The sequence below is a fragment of the Notothenia rossii genome (assembly GCF_949606895.1).
Source record: "Notothenia rossii genome assembly, chromosome: 1".
NCBI classification, from domain to species: Eukaryota; Metazoa; Chordata; class Actinopteri; order Perciformes; family Nototheniidae; genus Notothenia; species Notothenia rossii.
Window position 1 is genome coordinate 7,713,668 of NC_136912.1, and position 14,753 is coordinate 7,728,420.

Below are 14,753 nucleotides of genomic sequence, written 5' to 3' on the forward strand. Positions count from 1 at the left end.
GGGACCGTCGCCCTAACCTTGGCCCGGCACTGTTAAAAACACTGAGGAGAAAATGAGCCTCATTAAACGGGCAGAGAAAGTGCAGTAAAAACACCGGGCTTTAGTGTTTTTTTTAGATGAAATGCAGCATTATGTGCCACCATCACAAAACTGAGGGGGGATGTAGGGGGGTGGGGGGGGGGGGGGGGGGGGCACAGAGAGGATTACGAAGCAGGGTAAACCCAGACTGCCCTCATCAAGTGGGGAAATCTGTGCAGGGAAAGGACACGAGTAAAAGCATGAGAGGCGCCTCAGAAAAGTGCTGAGAGGCTCCGTGTACACGAGTGCTAATGCTAGCTAGCTAGCTGCGTAACATCGCTCTACAATCACAGGAACATAAAGTAAATAAACTGAAACATACCAAGAGCATTTAGCTAATGTGTGTAGGTTATGATTAGTTAATTTAGTTTTTCCTCTGTTTATGTAAGTGTAAACAAAAGCCTTTAAAATATTGTCGTTAAGCCAAACGAGGGACTTTTCTTTGCCTTTTCTAGAGAACATCACATGAGCGTTCGCTATAAAACTGTTAAGTTGCTCTTTGAAGCCACATTAGGCAGGATTTTCCTCAAAGAACAAACAAACAAACAAACAAACAAACATGTCTGTATATGCAGAGCACCTTCTACTCTTCTGCCTGTATTTTGTGTTATTCTCACTTTGCTGCGTAAAGGACGTTTCAGGACTTCAACATTTAAGAACAACACTTTAATAAGGGGCAAGCTCCTTAGCGCCAATTAATGGAAAGATACGGAAATTGCGTACACAGCGCCAGAAATATATATATATGGTCTTTGGGTTCATCTAGGTTTGGCACCTGCTGTTAAACACCATAACCCTTGTTGAGCTGGTGAGGAAGCGCTGAAGTTGAATGTTGTTTTTACAAACCACAACCGATATATCCTGAGCACTTTGCCTTGGAAATGCTGGTTGATGAGATTTAGGTCCGGGCTAAATGGTTGACGTTGGTCACATGTGTACCAGCCATTTAACACATGTTAAATTTCTTGTTGAGAACATACAATTAAATCTCTCTGTCCTTCTCTATGTGTGGTTTAGGTGACTGCCTGGATAATGGCATGGCTTCTCCGAGCACGGGGGACGACGACGACCCCGACAGAGAACGAATGCACAACAAAAAGAGAGGCATCTTCCCCAAAGTGGCAACAAACATCCTGAGAGCCTGGCTGTTTCAGCACCTGACGGTAAGACCTGCTTCTTTCTCACTCGCTGGGTTTGGCACTTACTTACTCCAGTCAAGATGTGTGTGTGAAAGGCTTGATGCAATGTCATGTTCAGTTATAGTACCTTCAATGACCTTTGTGTGGATATGCAGTCATGACTCTCTCCTAGTTGACTCAACTGAAGGACTTGCATGTGCACACTCGGGGTGGGAATCACACGTTTCATCCCAGAAGGATGAAACAAGTCTTTAGAAAACGATATATCACAAAGTCTATAGTAATGGGATTTGAATTTGAATCAATTCAGGCGTCTGTGATCAATATGAGACAATATGATAAGCCCATTTAACACGATCAGTAACATTTGTATCAGCGCACGAAAAGATAATAAAATATGATTAGACATTTTTAATACTTGACTCTATGGGAGGGAGTTGCATATGGACAAAAATTATGAAAAGGCGTGCCATGGGAATTTCAAAATAAAGGCCTGGCTTCAAGATGAGATAGATACACTAGATAGCTGATCTGTAATATCACTTTGAATCAATTATATTTTAATCTGGATCATTAGTTAATATATTGATCCATATTGATGGATTGTTAAACCCCTATTACGCACATGTTGAAAATGCAACTTCACTCATTTATTTTGAAGAGACTTGAGCATGCTGTGTGTCGAATTTGAGTTAGCTTTATGCTAATTCTTCATTACAGTATGCATCGGTACTTTATTATACTGCAAGCTAGTGCCTTCAGTAGAATAAACAACAGTTGCTTTACTTCGCATCGTGAGTGCTAACAGAAATGATATCATATATTTGGTTCATTTGTGCTGAAAATAATTTGAAGACTTACTGTAAAGAATATATACACAAATAGCAGATCACGGAGATATTAAAAAAAGTCAAATTGCAATTATTTTTTTTTACTTTTTTAAATAATTAAATATAGGTTATTTCACGTGGAAGACATTATGAACGGTCACGAATATTACTTTAAAGCTTTGTCAAAGTTGAATTGCAAATAAGTTATTTAGTCATCATTTATTACTTATTTCTCATAAAAGTGTTTGGTACATTTGAGCTGAAGTTAAATAACAGATTATTGCACGTTAGAATAATAATAATAATCTTTATTTGTATAGCACCTTTCATACAATGAGTGCAGTTCCAGGTGCTTCACATAGACATTTCACAGACAATTGATATCACACAGCATATGTACAGTTAGCACTAAAAGACATAAAAACAAACTCAAAATAGCAGACATAATGACCATATGAACAATAATGAACATATTAAATCAGCTTAACTGTGTGTGAATGGTTGCTAAAAAGCTCCCAGGTAGAGTCTGGCTCTACAGTCTCTAATAAACACTTAATCATCTCTCCATGTTTTGGGAGTTTTGAACCCGTGACCTTCCCCTTCTGAGCCGACGTTTCGGTGCACTTTGAAGTCTCGTTGACCTTCTCACCGTCCCACCTGCTCACAACCTGAGGACAGGGGTCATGACCTTCGACCTCTGCTGCCAGCCAGGTATTTCACCTGTGGGCTTTTTCTTCAGGGGCGTCCTGACAGAGGAAAGGCAGAATTCTGACTTATGACTGAAAGGAATGTCATTTAACAATTGATGTCTATTTAAACGTCAGGGTTCAGAGGACAAACACCATGGAACAATGGCCACTGGTGTCTCATGTTTAGATTGATGGATATTCTTTCAGAAGAACGTGTCAAGTCCTGCCTAATTATTCTCTAAAAGTGACCTTCTGAACTTGTCTTCATCAGCGGGTATGCATGCTTGAACAAATGTATATAAGGTTTTTAATGACGCATTACAGGAAGAGGCAAGTGCTAACAGGTGAAGCTGAGATGAATTAAAGAAAGGAGGGACACAATGAGTTATTTACTCGGCGTGCTCATGAACTCTGCAGCAGCATAACGCCCAGAATCAATCAATGCTAAAACGTCCAACTGTAGAATAACAAAACTATAAAACTGATTAGCCAGTGAGCTTTCCTTTTTGTCAGTTGAAACAATGAAAGTTATACCTTTTAACCTTTTAATACCCAGAAGTATTCAAGATTGAACTGAGTGTAAGAGACCCTGTTGCCCTTTGACTGTTTTTACTTTTGCTTTGTTCGGGATGTTTAAGGGCGTCAATCCTTAGAAAACATCTGTCTTATTTATGGCAGTATTCAGTCGTTCAGATTCTTGGCTTTGGGTTGATTCATGTCTTCGTACCACGTTGTTTAAAGGTGCGGTATGTAATTTATTTCAGAAAGACTTCTTGTTATATTCCATGGAATGCTCTTAACATCCCGATAGCAATGAATATCTTAAATTCTTTGACAATAAATCCATAAAAACATGTAATCTGTGGAAGCCGTGGCGCTGTAAAAAGCACGACCAATCATTTCAGCCGGCCCGGCTAAAATAACTGGATGGCCTAGCTGCCTGTCAGCCTTCCATCTGTGCACAGACTTATCTCGTGCCCTCATTGGTCATGTGCGCGTTCGTGTGTGTTGGAGGAGGGGCTCTGTAAGGAAGTCTGAAGGAAGGGGCAGATTTGGTCCGGTTGTGTACTTTCAAATTCTAGCGCACTCAAGCTGGTTTCACCATTCTTACCTACCCTACCTTTTAATGTGAAATCCAGAGGAAATACCAATTACTTCTTAATTTGGTTGTTCTTCCTCTACTGGGACATGTCTCCATGCTTTAAGGTTCAAAAAGCTCTTTATTGTTCTCATACTGCCTGTGCTGCAGCACCTCTTTTCACCCTCTGTCTGAAACCAGAGCCCAGTCTGCTCTGATTGGTTAGCTGGCCGGCTCTGTTGTGATTGGTCAACCGCTTAGAGATGTCCCGCCCCTTAGCCTATCATGTATTTTATTTTATGTTTTAAACATTGTCTTTATTGATATTTTCAGCCTACCATGTACACTATGTTGGAGCACTAGCCAATCGAAGCACAAGTGTTACATCGTGATGTCACTATGTTCAGGAAGTAATCAAAGCACTACAATGGTGGAACTTTGGGATTTTAGACTTTGCAGACCCTTTACACACACACAAACCATATAACACTCTACAGGAAAGGGAACAACTTCAAGAAAGAAAATAGGGCCTCTTTAATGTGATTGGGCTGTACGTCTTGCTCTTGTCATTGGCTCGTACTTTGTCTGACAACAGGGAAAAACAGCCAGTTGAGTTAGCACGTCTTCCACTGAAACTTTGGTGAATTACCGTTTTAATTAGACCAAGCGAGAGATGCAAGGCAAGTTGATTTATATAGCCCCTTTCAACACAAGGCCATTCAAAGTGCTTTTCAAAATTGGAAGACATTGAGAGCATTAAGAATTGGTACAGCAGAAGCACATTATGAAATGGACTTTTTAGAAAAATGTAAATAACTAAGACGAAATCCGTGATTTTTTTTACTGAGTAGAATGAGACACAATCACGCTCAAATTCAACTCCTTCGGTTACTGTGTAAGCTCAGCTCGGCCTTGGGTTAAGACGGGGTGTGTCTGAAGGATTAAATCAAGAGTTTTTCCCACAAAGCTTTATATTAATATGTCTGTGAATCAGCGAGATACATAAATCAAATTCCAATATTTCTAATAGTGCGAACCTCTGAAGGGAAATATTATTTTTTACGAGTGTGAGGCTGAAATGAAGCGTCCAGTTAAAGTGGAAGAACCAGCAATGGCTGACTCATAGTTTTGGCTGAGGCCAGCAGAAATACCTCCTCCCCGCTTTCCTCCAAACATGGAGAGGCTAAATCTGTCTCTGCTCGTCGGGGGTCGAGACGCTGCCAGGACAGAGAGTCCTGCAGCAGATGGGAGGGGGAGGAACTGTACCTGAGGAGGGAGGGAAGGAGGTGAAGGTTGTGTGAAGGGCAGCAGCAGTACACTCAACGTAGGAATAAAAATACACAGCGGAGAAAATAATGAGGCAGTATATTGTTACAGGATGTGTATTTTGTAAATTCTGTAATTTTTTTAATTCTTTTGATCTTTAATATTTTTGTATGCATGCTTCTTAGGTAACATTAAGCTGTCTTTGGCTCTTTTCTGCTGTAACACATGTACATGTCCCCTCTGTGGGACGAATAAAGAAAAACATCTCCAGATACTCAAGTGGAAATTCACTGCATAGAAAAACATGCATTTTCAGTTCATTGCATCGACTTTAAGTGAGAAAATATCTAAAGTGTAAATTGAATTGAATACGAGTGTATGAAGGAAGGTGTAAAAGCAACATGTGGATATTGTCTGATCCAGAAAAAGTGTGAAAAAATAATAACTTAAAATAACTTTTTTTTAATTATCACTTATAATCTTGCTACATTTTTAAATCCTCATGTCTCAGGCCTTGCAGCAGCTGTGTGTGTGTGTGTGTGTGTGTGTGTGTGTGTGTGTGTGTGTGTGTGTGTGTGTGTGTGTGTGTGTGTGTGTGTGTGTGTGTGTGTGTGTGTGTGTGTGTGTGTGTGTGTGTGTGTGTGTGTGTGTGTGTGTGTGTGTGTGTGTGTGTGTGTGTGTGTGTGTGTGTGTGTGTGTGTGTGTGTGTGTGTGTGTGTGTGTGTGTGTGTGTGTGTGTGTGTGTGTGTAAACAACACGTCGGTTTGTGGCTCGGCTTTTATGAGCTGTGGCTCAGAGGAGGCTGCTGGAGTTTGTGGACGACTTCAGGGGGAGTAAGCCATGAAGCCAGAACGAACACACACACACACACCCTTGCGTTTTTTATTTCGTGTGAAGGTGCAGAAACCAACAGAGGCGTCCTCCCTGTTAGTGTAATTAGTGTGTAATCTACCTCCCTGTCGCTCACAGATGTTATTTGCCTCCTTAAATGACTTCTCCACAAACCCGAGCACAAACAGGTGGTGGAAGCTTTGTGTACGCTGCCATTTGTTTACAGTCGCCCAACTCATTAAAGAGCTGCTTTGGCTTACAAATCACACATGTGACTCCATCAAAACAGCTGGAAAGACTTTGCACGTCCAAGAGCAGGCAGAATATTTGCACACGAAAAAACTCCAGTTTAGGTGAGAAGAGACGGGAGAAAACGACTGCAGTACGTTCAACGCAGGAATAACGAAAAAATAATGAAGCAATTAAGATCTCCAGATATTAAAATGTATATTTACTAGAAAGACTAATACATGAAACTGGAAAACTTGGTTTGTTTTCTTAATTTTACAGCTAATTGAATTAATAAAATATCTCTTTAATATAAGTGAATTAACTACTTGACATAATTTTGCTCAAAGCTGGTTTATTTATACAATAAATACAAGTTATTAATTAATTTATCTGGTTACATATTATGATTAATTTAGCGAATATTATGCCTACTCAATGGGTATTCTAAAAACTACTTATTTATACAGTAAATTATCCAATAAGAGTAAAAAAAAAAATATGGCTGTTACTAAAATCTTGAAAACTAACAAATTGAAACCCAGGAAAAGTATGAATTTCTTCTAATAAAATATATAAAATGTTACACCGTCAAAAAGCTGGAAAAGGCGAATAATTTCACGATGAATTTGAATTGTTTTACATAAAAAAGCACTTCAACAACATCCAAATAACAGTTACTTGAAAACCCATCTGCTTCAACTGTACCGTGGCAATTAAATAAAAATAATAAAAAATAAAAGCACTTTAAAAGGTTAATTTAGGCCTTGAAACTAATTCTCGAGCACATACAACCGTCTGCCTCGCTTGAAGTGGATATATCAGCTCTCACTTTGTTGTTCAGAGTTTGAATCGTTATGGTTTTTATTAAAAACATAACAGAATTACAATAAAAACCGTCAGGCCAAACTTCAAAGTGAGCGCCACAATTACAGAGAAGGACTTAAGTCTGAGAAATGGGCCTCCCGAGCCCTGGTTGGACAGATGAGTTAGCAGGAAGCCCTGGCGCTGACCCTGCCCCCCCCCCACCCTCAGGAGTCAGAGGTCACCGGACACCTCCATCCATCCTTCATCAGCAGCTGTTTACAGCCTCAGATGCAGATGTGGGTGATGGCGAGGCCATGGCGACCCGCAGGCAGCAACACGTGGAGAGATGAACCAAACCTCCAGAAAACCAAAGATGGCAAAAGTACACACATCCTTTCCTCAAGTAGATGTACAGATACTTGTGTTTAAAAATACTCTGGTGAAAGTAGAAGCACTGACTAAACTTCTTTACTCAAGTAAAAGCAAAGAGGCTTTGAAATGTACTTCAGTAAAAAGTACCCATAACTAGCAGCTGTTCTAAAGAGTACCTGACCTCCCTTTATATTAATAGAACAATAATGTCATTGTTAGCTAATGAATGTTTCCATGGTGACCAACGGCAACATGACAACGTTTTCATTGGTCCCTCTTCTTTAGAGAAGACCAGGAAATGATGGATACACGGATCGTGTTCAAATCAATAGGCACGCAATGACTCTAAATAATAATGATCACGCCACCAAACACACATTCAGACTAAAGGAACCAGCCTGTTTGGAAAATGATAGAAGTAGAAAGTACAGGTATTTGTGTTCAAAATGTGAGAAGTCAAAGTAAAAAGTCATCAGAAAAATAAGTAGTGGAGTAAAGTACTGATACCAGAAAAATGTACTTAAGTACAGTAACTAAGTATTTGTACTCCACTACTTCCCACCTCTGCCAAAAACCCTCCACCAGTTGCCCCACCTCACCAGAGTCATGCCTGTGAAGCACCACCAATGGGAAATACATGATCATATTACTTAGAAAGTGTGTTTTCATCCACCAATTTGGATGCAAATGCCAAAGATTCTATTATTTTCATGCACATTTTCAATTTGCTCGATTAGAAAAAACATCAGGAAGCTTTTGAAAAAAAAATATTGCCTGAAAGTACTTACCTCCATGTATTGTACAGCGCACAATGCACCCCAGGGAGAGAGGAAGTGCAGAATGCATCAAGCTGTCATGGGACGTATATTGAAAGCTAACTTGTGTGAACTTTGAAAAGCAAATAGGTGCTGACGGCTCAAAAATAGCCATCTTCACAGTTCTGACTTTTAAGAAAACGCATAGAAAGGTCGTAGACCGCAAACATAAAAATACTCTTCACCAGAGGCTTAAGAGTGAAGGCAATGAAACAAATAACAGCAGTCAATGGTTAAAATTCGCTTCTTGACTTAACTTCCAGTCTCAAGTAGCTCACATGCTTACTGGCAGTTAGCAAACCAGCTAGCCTGAGGAGATTTTGGATCATGATCGAGGCTGAAAAGCGAAAACCTTTTCCTGGCTGCTTATTAGTTGGGTGTTATACGATGCTGCTTGTGTTGCAACTGCTCGCATGTAAAAAACTAAACGTGTTGCATGTGTTAGAAACTCAGAATATCTACCTTCATTAGATCAACATAAAGCTAGTTTGGGATTTAAGGCCCTTCCAGAAAAGTCTCTGCTTTTATTTCAAGCTACTGTATGTTCTGTCTCGGTGACAAAAGCGTTTCTAAAGCTAATATATCTACATTTTTTAAGAATGAAGTTTCCCCCTAAATGATATTTTTACTTTGCACAGAGATAAAAGGTGTTATTGAGTATTTAAAACAAATCACCCTGAATGTTTTTTCCTTTAAAGGTTAATAAATAATATGAATCAATTGAATTTGAAACAACTCCCGAAACAACTAATTGTCTTACAAATACAGACAAATCTTGCAACAAAGATTCAATCCAACTAGGTCGGACGTCGTTATTTTTAACTTTCCCATGAACCAAATCTCTACCTTTTTTTAAGATAAAAAGTCCAACAATCAGGACTGCAGTTCGTCTAATCTGAGCCTCTAGCTCTCTGTGTTTGGTTAAAAAAGAAAGGCTTCTGTGATCAGACGTCCATTTCCCCGCGGTGTAAGGAGGGCTGTTCACCCTGCAGTGAAAACATCATCCATTACCTCTGTGACAGCCCCCCCCCCCCTGGCTCTCTGTGGGGGTCGCCTTTATTGACCTCTCAACCCCCCAAAAACACTCACACACACATACACTCACACAAAAAATGTCCAGCATGTGGTCCCATACATCATGGAGCGGCCTTTCTTCCCTGACAGCGTAAATGAGCGTCCGTCAGATAATGAAGCGTAGGAGGCGAGGCCAATCAGACGGCAGATGGGGGGAAAGATTTTGAGCGGTCGGTGTGACCCCGGGAAAACATTTGGAGGGGAAAAAGACACAATTCAAACCCACCTTTAATATCAAAGTTTAATCAGATGTTATTTTCCACGTTCTCCAACAGTTTTCCCGTAAATACCTTTTTTCTGATCATTTCTTTCCTTTAATATTCATCAATTAAACGAAATTGTACCATATTATAAGAGGTCGACAACTCTAGACTAGTGCTGACATGTTTGTTACACACACACACACACACACACACACACACACACACACACACACACACACACACACACACACACACACACACACACACACACACTAAACTCTAAATGAGTAGTAATTACAGCCTCTTAACAGGTTTACTGGGACACTAAACAACAACACCTCCCCCACAACACAGCGTGAAATAGTGTGTGTCTGAAGGTGTGTAACATGCTTTAAGAGTCGTGTGTGTGTGTGTGTGTGTGTGTGTGTGTGTGTGTGTGTGTGTGTGTGTGTGTGTGTGTGTGTGTGTGTGTGTGTGTGTGTGTGTGTGTGTGTGTGTGTGTGTGTGTGTGTGTGTGTGTGTGTGTGTGTGTGTGTGTGTGTGTGTGTGTGTGTGTGTGTGTGTGTGTGTGTGTGTGTGTGTGTGTGTGTGTGTGTGTGTGTGTGTGTGTGTGTGTGTGTGTGTGTGTGTGTGTGTGTATCTACCAGTCAGCCTTACTTGCTTAATGTCATGTAAAAGTGCAAATGATTGAGAGCTGCAGATATTTTTACAAAACATTGATGAAGAACAAACACTTCTGTAAAACCCTGGGTTGTGTGCTTTTAAAAAAACCATTTGCTATTATTATTATTTTAATGTGTTAAAGAGTTCAAGTTGTACTGCCCTCTTTGGTTGAACAAGTTTCCCCACTGACAACAGGCCGTGATCCCCAGTGTGTGTTTTGTTGCTTCTGTAACCACACCTAGCAGCAGCCTGATGTCTGTCCAAATGTATCACGCATTTACACTGAATATTAAGAAATGGAGTTAGAAAATGCAGAATCCGTTCCCCGCTGTAATGGGAGATGGTTCATTGAGAAAAGCAGGCATTTCTCCAGTATAGGAAACCCACCAGATCTTTGTAAACAATGAGTTCAGAAGCTGTAGGGGACGTTGCTACATTTCATTTCCATTGCAATTTGTTGAATTTAGCTTTTTCCGCCAAGCTTTAAAAACCTGTTTTGCAATTTCAAGATTTTTTCAAATGGTTTGTACATTTTGCATTAAAAACAGGATAACACACTTAATGATGTCAAAGTGTCCTGCAGTGCACATGCACATCATCTCAACAAGGAGACTACATTAAACCATGAGTGTTGGCAAGAACAAGATTTAGTTTTTGTCAAAATAATGATAGTTACGGAAAATGCTTATTGGTCAAATTTGAGTGTCTTATTTGGCTCAAATTAGAAATCTGTAAACGCCTATTCAATTCAATTGATGGCTTTATTGTCATTAGCTACGGCAGGGGTGTCAAACTCAAGGCCCGGGGGCCAAATCCGGCCCGCGTCTTCCTTTAATGCGGCACCTCAAGAGCTTGCAAAGAATATAATATACGGTTACATGCCGATTTACAGAAGCACGTTGCCCATTAACTACATGTCCCACAATGCATCTCAAATTTGACTTTTCTCAGAATTTGACTTTTTTCTCAGAACAAGTTTTTTTTCTCAGAATTTGACTTATTTTCTTCAAAATATTCATTTTTTCTCAGAATTATATTTTTTTTAAAAATCATTTTGTGACATTTTCACTGAAGAGACTTGCAACTATTTGCCCTAGACTTCTGCTTTCAGACGTAGTTAATTATGAAGTTATTCCCCTATCCGATAATAATCCAATGCAGAGGCAATAATGTCATATAATACATTATTTTATATATATTAAATATTTATATATGTATTTTGATATATAGTCTTAAAGTTACAACCGGCCCTTTGAGTGCAACCATAATGCTGATGTGGCCCACGAAGAAATTGAGTTTGACAACCCTGAGCTACGGTGTAGATATGGCAAAGACAACTTAGGTCACAGGCATATTCAGTGTTTCCCATACATTGATTTATTTGTGGTGGTCCGCCACAGTTAAATATCGTCTGCCACAAATGGATCTCATAAAAAAAAAAAAAATCATTTGTTTTGTTTTATTTAATTAAACTAAAATGTGGTGGTCTAATGGATAGTGAGGGGAGCTGATGATCGGAAGGTTGCAAGTTCAAATCCCGCCTGGAACACCACCACTAGTTTGCCCTTGAGTAAGGCACTTAGCCCTCGGTTACTCCAGGGAGAATGTCCCTGTAAATGGTCATTGTAGTCGCTTTGGAATAAGGCGTCTGCTAAATGCCTAAATTATATGTTTGGGAGAATCAACCCCACAGATCCTCAACTCCGCTGTGTCTCACTCATTAACAACGCAACACAGAGCAACAAGAACGTTGTCTACAGTAGCCATGAACTCGCATGTATTTTCTTATTTGAGGGGGGCGGGGGGGGTGGATGCGTGTGCCACCCGAATAGTTTGGCGGTGCGGTGCCCCCACAAATAGAATCAAATTTGGTTGGAAACACTGATTTTAGTATTGATATAATTGTTTATTGACAGGCAGTACGAAGAATGTGTTAACGTGGAATTAGAGTTGGTTCTTTGGTGTGAAGGAAACATAAACAGGTGGAAATTAGAGATGAAAGAAAGTCCTGCGACAGAAAGTTAAGAGACATTTAGAAAAATATTATGTCAAATATGCGTTTTGGAAACTAAACAAGCTGTACCGGTCTGTGCAGGAAATATTTGTCATTCCTGCGTGTTATTGAGTTGAGATATAGCTTCACAACCACACTAAAAGTAAACTGACTGCAGACCAGCCGCTGAACTCCTTGCTAAATGGATTATAATTTGATAATGAGCAGGAGGCTCCGGATTAAAACCCGGAGTGGAAACTCTGAATTTAGACTGGGAGGTGAACCGAGCTCCATGTGCTTTAACTCTCGCCTCATCTGGTGGAGGGAAGACTGTGTGGTTTTAAACATTGAGGTTGATTTTGTGCTTCATGTGACGGGTGTGATGAGCTGCCGCTGCTGCTGGGAGATTTTAAGGGACTCGAGGAAGAGCAGAAGGATGATCTTGATGCGGGATGTCGCAAGAACCTGTATTTTATTACCGAGTCTTTGCCCACAATTATGAAGAAGGGACATTTCTCTGTGCTGTAGCAGCGTGGCTCTAATTGTACAGGGATGATAGAAAAGATGTGTTAACTTGCTATTCGTGCATCTAGGGGCAGCCATCTTTTCTCCTGATGAAGCTCCATTGTGAGCTGTTAGCAGTCAGAGAATAGAGGAACCAAATTTGTATAGGCCAAACAGGAAGTTAGCGTCATAATTGCTCAACGTACAAGAAGGGATTTGCCATTAGATTTTGGAATATTGCAACTCTGTGACAAACATACGTTGAGCATACTTCCTTGTTGTGTTCAGCAGGATAATCACCACCTTTTGTGATTGTCATTGTAATATTAAAAAGCTAACGTTAGCTTGTAAAGGAATTATAGCACGGTCACTTGACTTCACGTCGCCACCGCTAAGCTAACAACGACTAATGCCGTGACGTTTAGTTGACTAATTTAGACACTTGTTAGCAACCACCGTTTTAATAACACGTTGAAGCTTCAGACGTTCACCAGTGGGATGTTTACTCACGTATTTTATGTTGTCGAACAAATTGTTAACATCTCTGAAGCTTGAGTTACCAACAGACCTTATTTCAAACTTCTAGCTCGTCAAAGAAACTCTGACTTTGTTTTTTACTCTGTTCTTATTTTACAATTACACAAACACACACACACACACACACACACACACACACACACACACACACACACACACACACACACACCTTATAGACATGCACTAATGACGAGGTGGCACGGCTAAAGGGACATCCTTTCTCCCGAACCAGCGTGTGTGTCGCCCATTTAACCGTTTGTTTTATATTTATCTCCAAACTGTTTCACTTTCTTTGGCTCGCCTTGTTTCCGAGGAAAACGTCAGTTAACAATTAAAGCTCCGCCCTGGAGAAAGCTGAGACTCAGAGGCTGAAAATGTGATGAAACAACCCCCGTGATTATCGCTCATTGTGGCTAATTACCCGCACTTTAGGACAATTACCTGCCATCAGATCACAGGGAACGCACTGCAGCTTTGGCAGAGGGATGATGGTTAGGGTGGAGGAAAGAAGACTTCAAGGCTTTCCCTGCTCGCCACGAACTGAGTGCTGGATGTTCTGGTGTCGGCTCGAGGCTGTTTAAACTGGCTGACTTCAAATCAAAAAGCTTCTTGTAAAAGCAGAGGTGATGAATGGTGGAGGAATCCCTCTCTGTGCCGATTATATCTCGGCTATATGTCGGCTTGGCTACGGTTAAAAACAAAACATTATTATTATTGTACAAACTCTGGTTTCAACTCAGCCTGTCGTTACTTCAGACCTGCACTCATTTTATTGTTTCTACCATTTTTGTCAACCTCAGCCCTCACGCATTACATTTGTTATCATTATTAACTGTACGTTGGCTCATCCTTGCATTTCAGGTAATTAAAAAGTGTGCCAAAAATGTTTGACATTCTTGCAATTAAGATACTTTTGAAATGAAGATGAATTTAATGACATTACATTGCATTTAGCTGATGCTTTTATCCAAAGATACTTTCAATAAGTGCAATAAACCATAAAGATTCAAACTAAGGACAACAAGAACAGTGCTGACATATTTAATTCAAACAAGCAATATTGATGGTGCATAAGTAAAACTCTAAAGTGCGTTTTTTTGTATTATTCTGAAAGGTTTAAGGCAGAGGTGTCAAACTCAAATACACAGTGGGCCAAGATAAAAAAAATGGGTACTAGTCGAGGGCCGGACTGGTTCAATGTTTATTGCAGAACTTATTGAAATGAACTTATTGCACATATTAAACCTGGAACTAACAAAGCTTAAATGATTGCCTATAAAAACAACTTTAAACATTCAATAATCAGTTGCATTCATTTCTTATGGCTCTATCTGCAGCTTTTCCAGAGTCATTTCTTATGATTACATTTTCCCACAGGCCAACAACAGCTTCAACAAAACTATTTCCCTCAAAGAACAAACCAAACATGCCCTGTTGTCGTGAGAGAAAGTGCAGAAGGAAACATCCATTAAACTCAGTGTGCTGCTCTGTGATGCTAGTTCAGATACTTGGCATCTCATCTTGGGTGCAAGGTCATCAATGTTTGGGCTCAGGCTCTAAGTTGAGGAGACCCTCAGGATGGAGTGAAGGTGTGCGTGCAATATACAGGCGGGCCAGATCTAATAGGAATTAGAAATTATTCTATG

The 14,753-nt window shown here is 40.1% G+C and overlaps 1 protein-coding gene across 1 annotated transcript in view; it reads left to right on the forward strand.

Moving 5' to 3' along the window:
- Positions 1-14,753, forward strand: part of LOC307040697 (homeobox protein Meis1-like) — a 53,714-nt gene that overhangs the window by 24,884 nt on the left and 14,077 nt on the right. Inside the window, exon 7 of the mRNA XM_079683811.1 lies at positions 1,096-1,241. Coding sequence (XP_079539937.1) covers positions 1,096-1,241 — 146 coding nt within the window. The remainder of the gene's footprint in view (positions 1-1,095; positions 1,242-14,753) is intronic.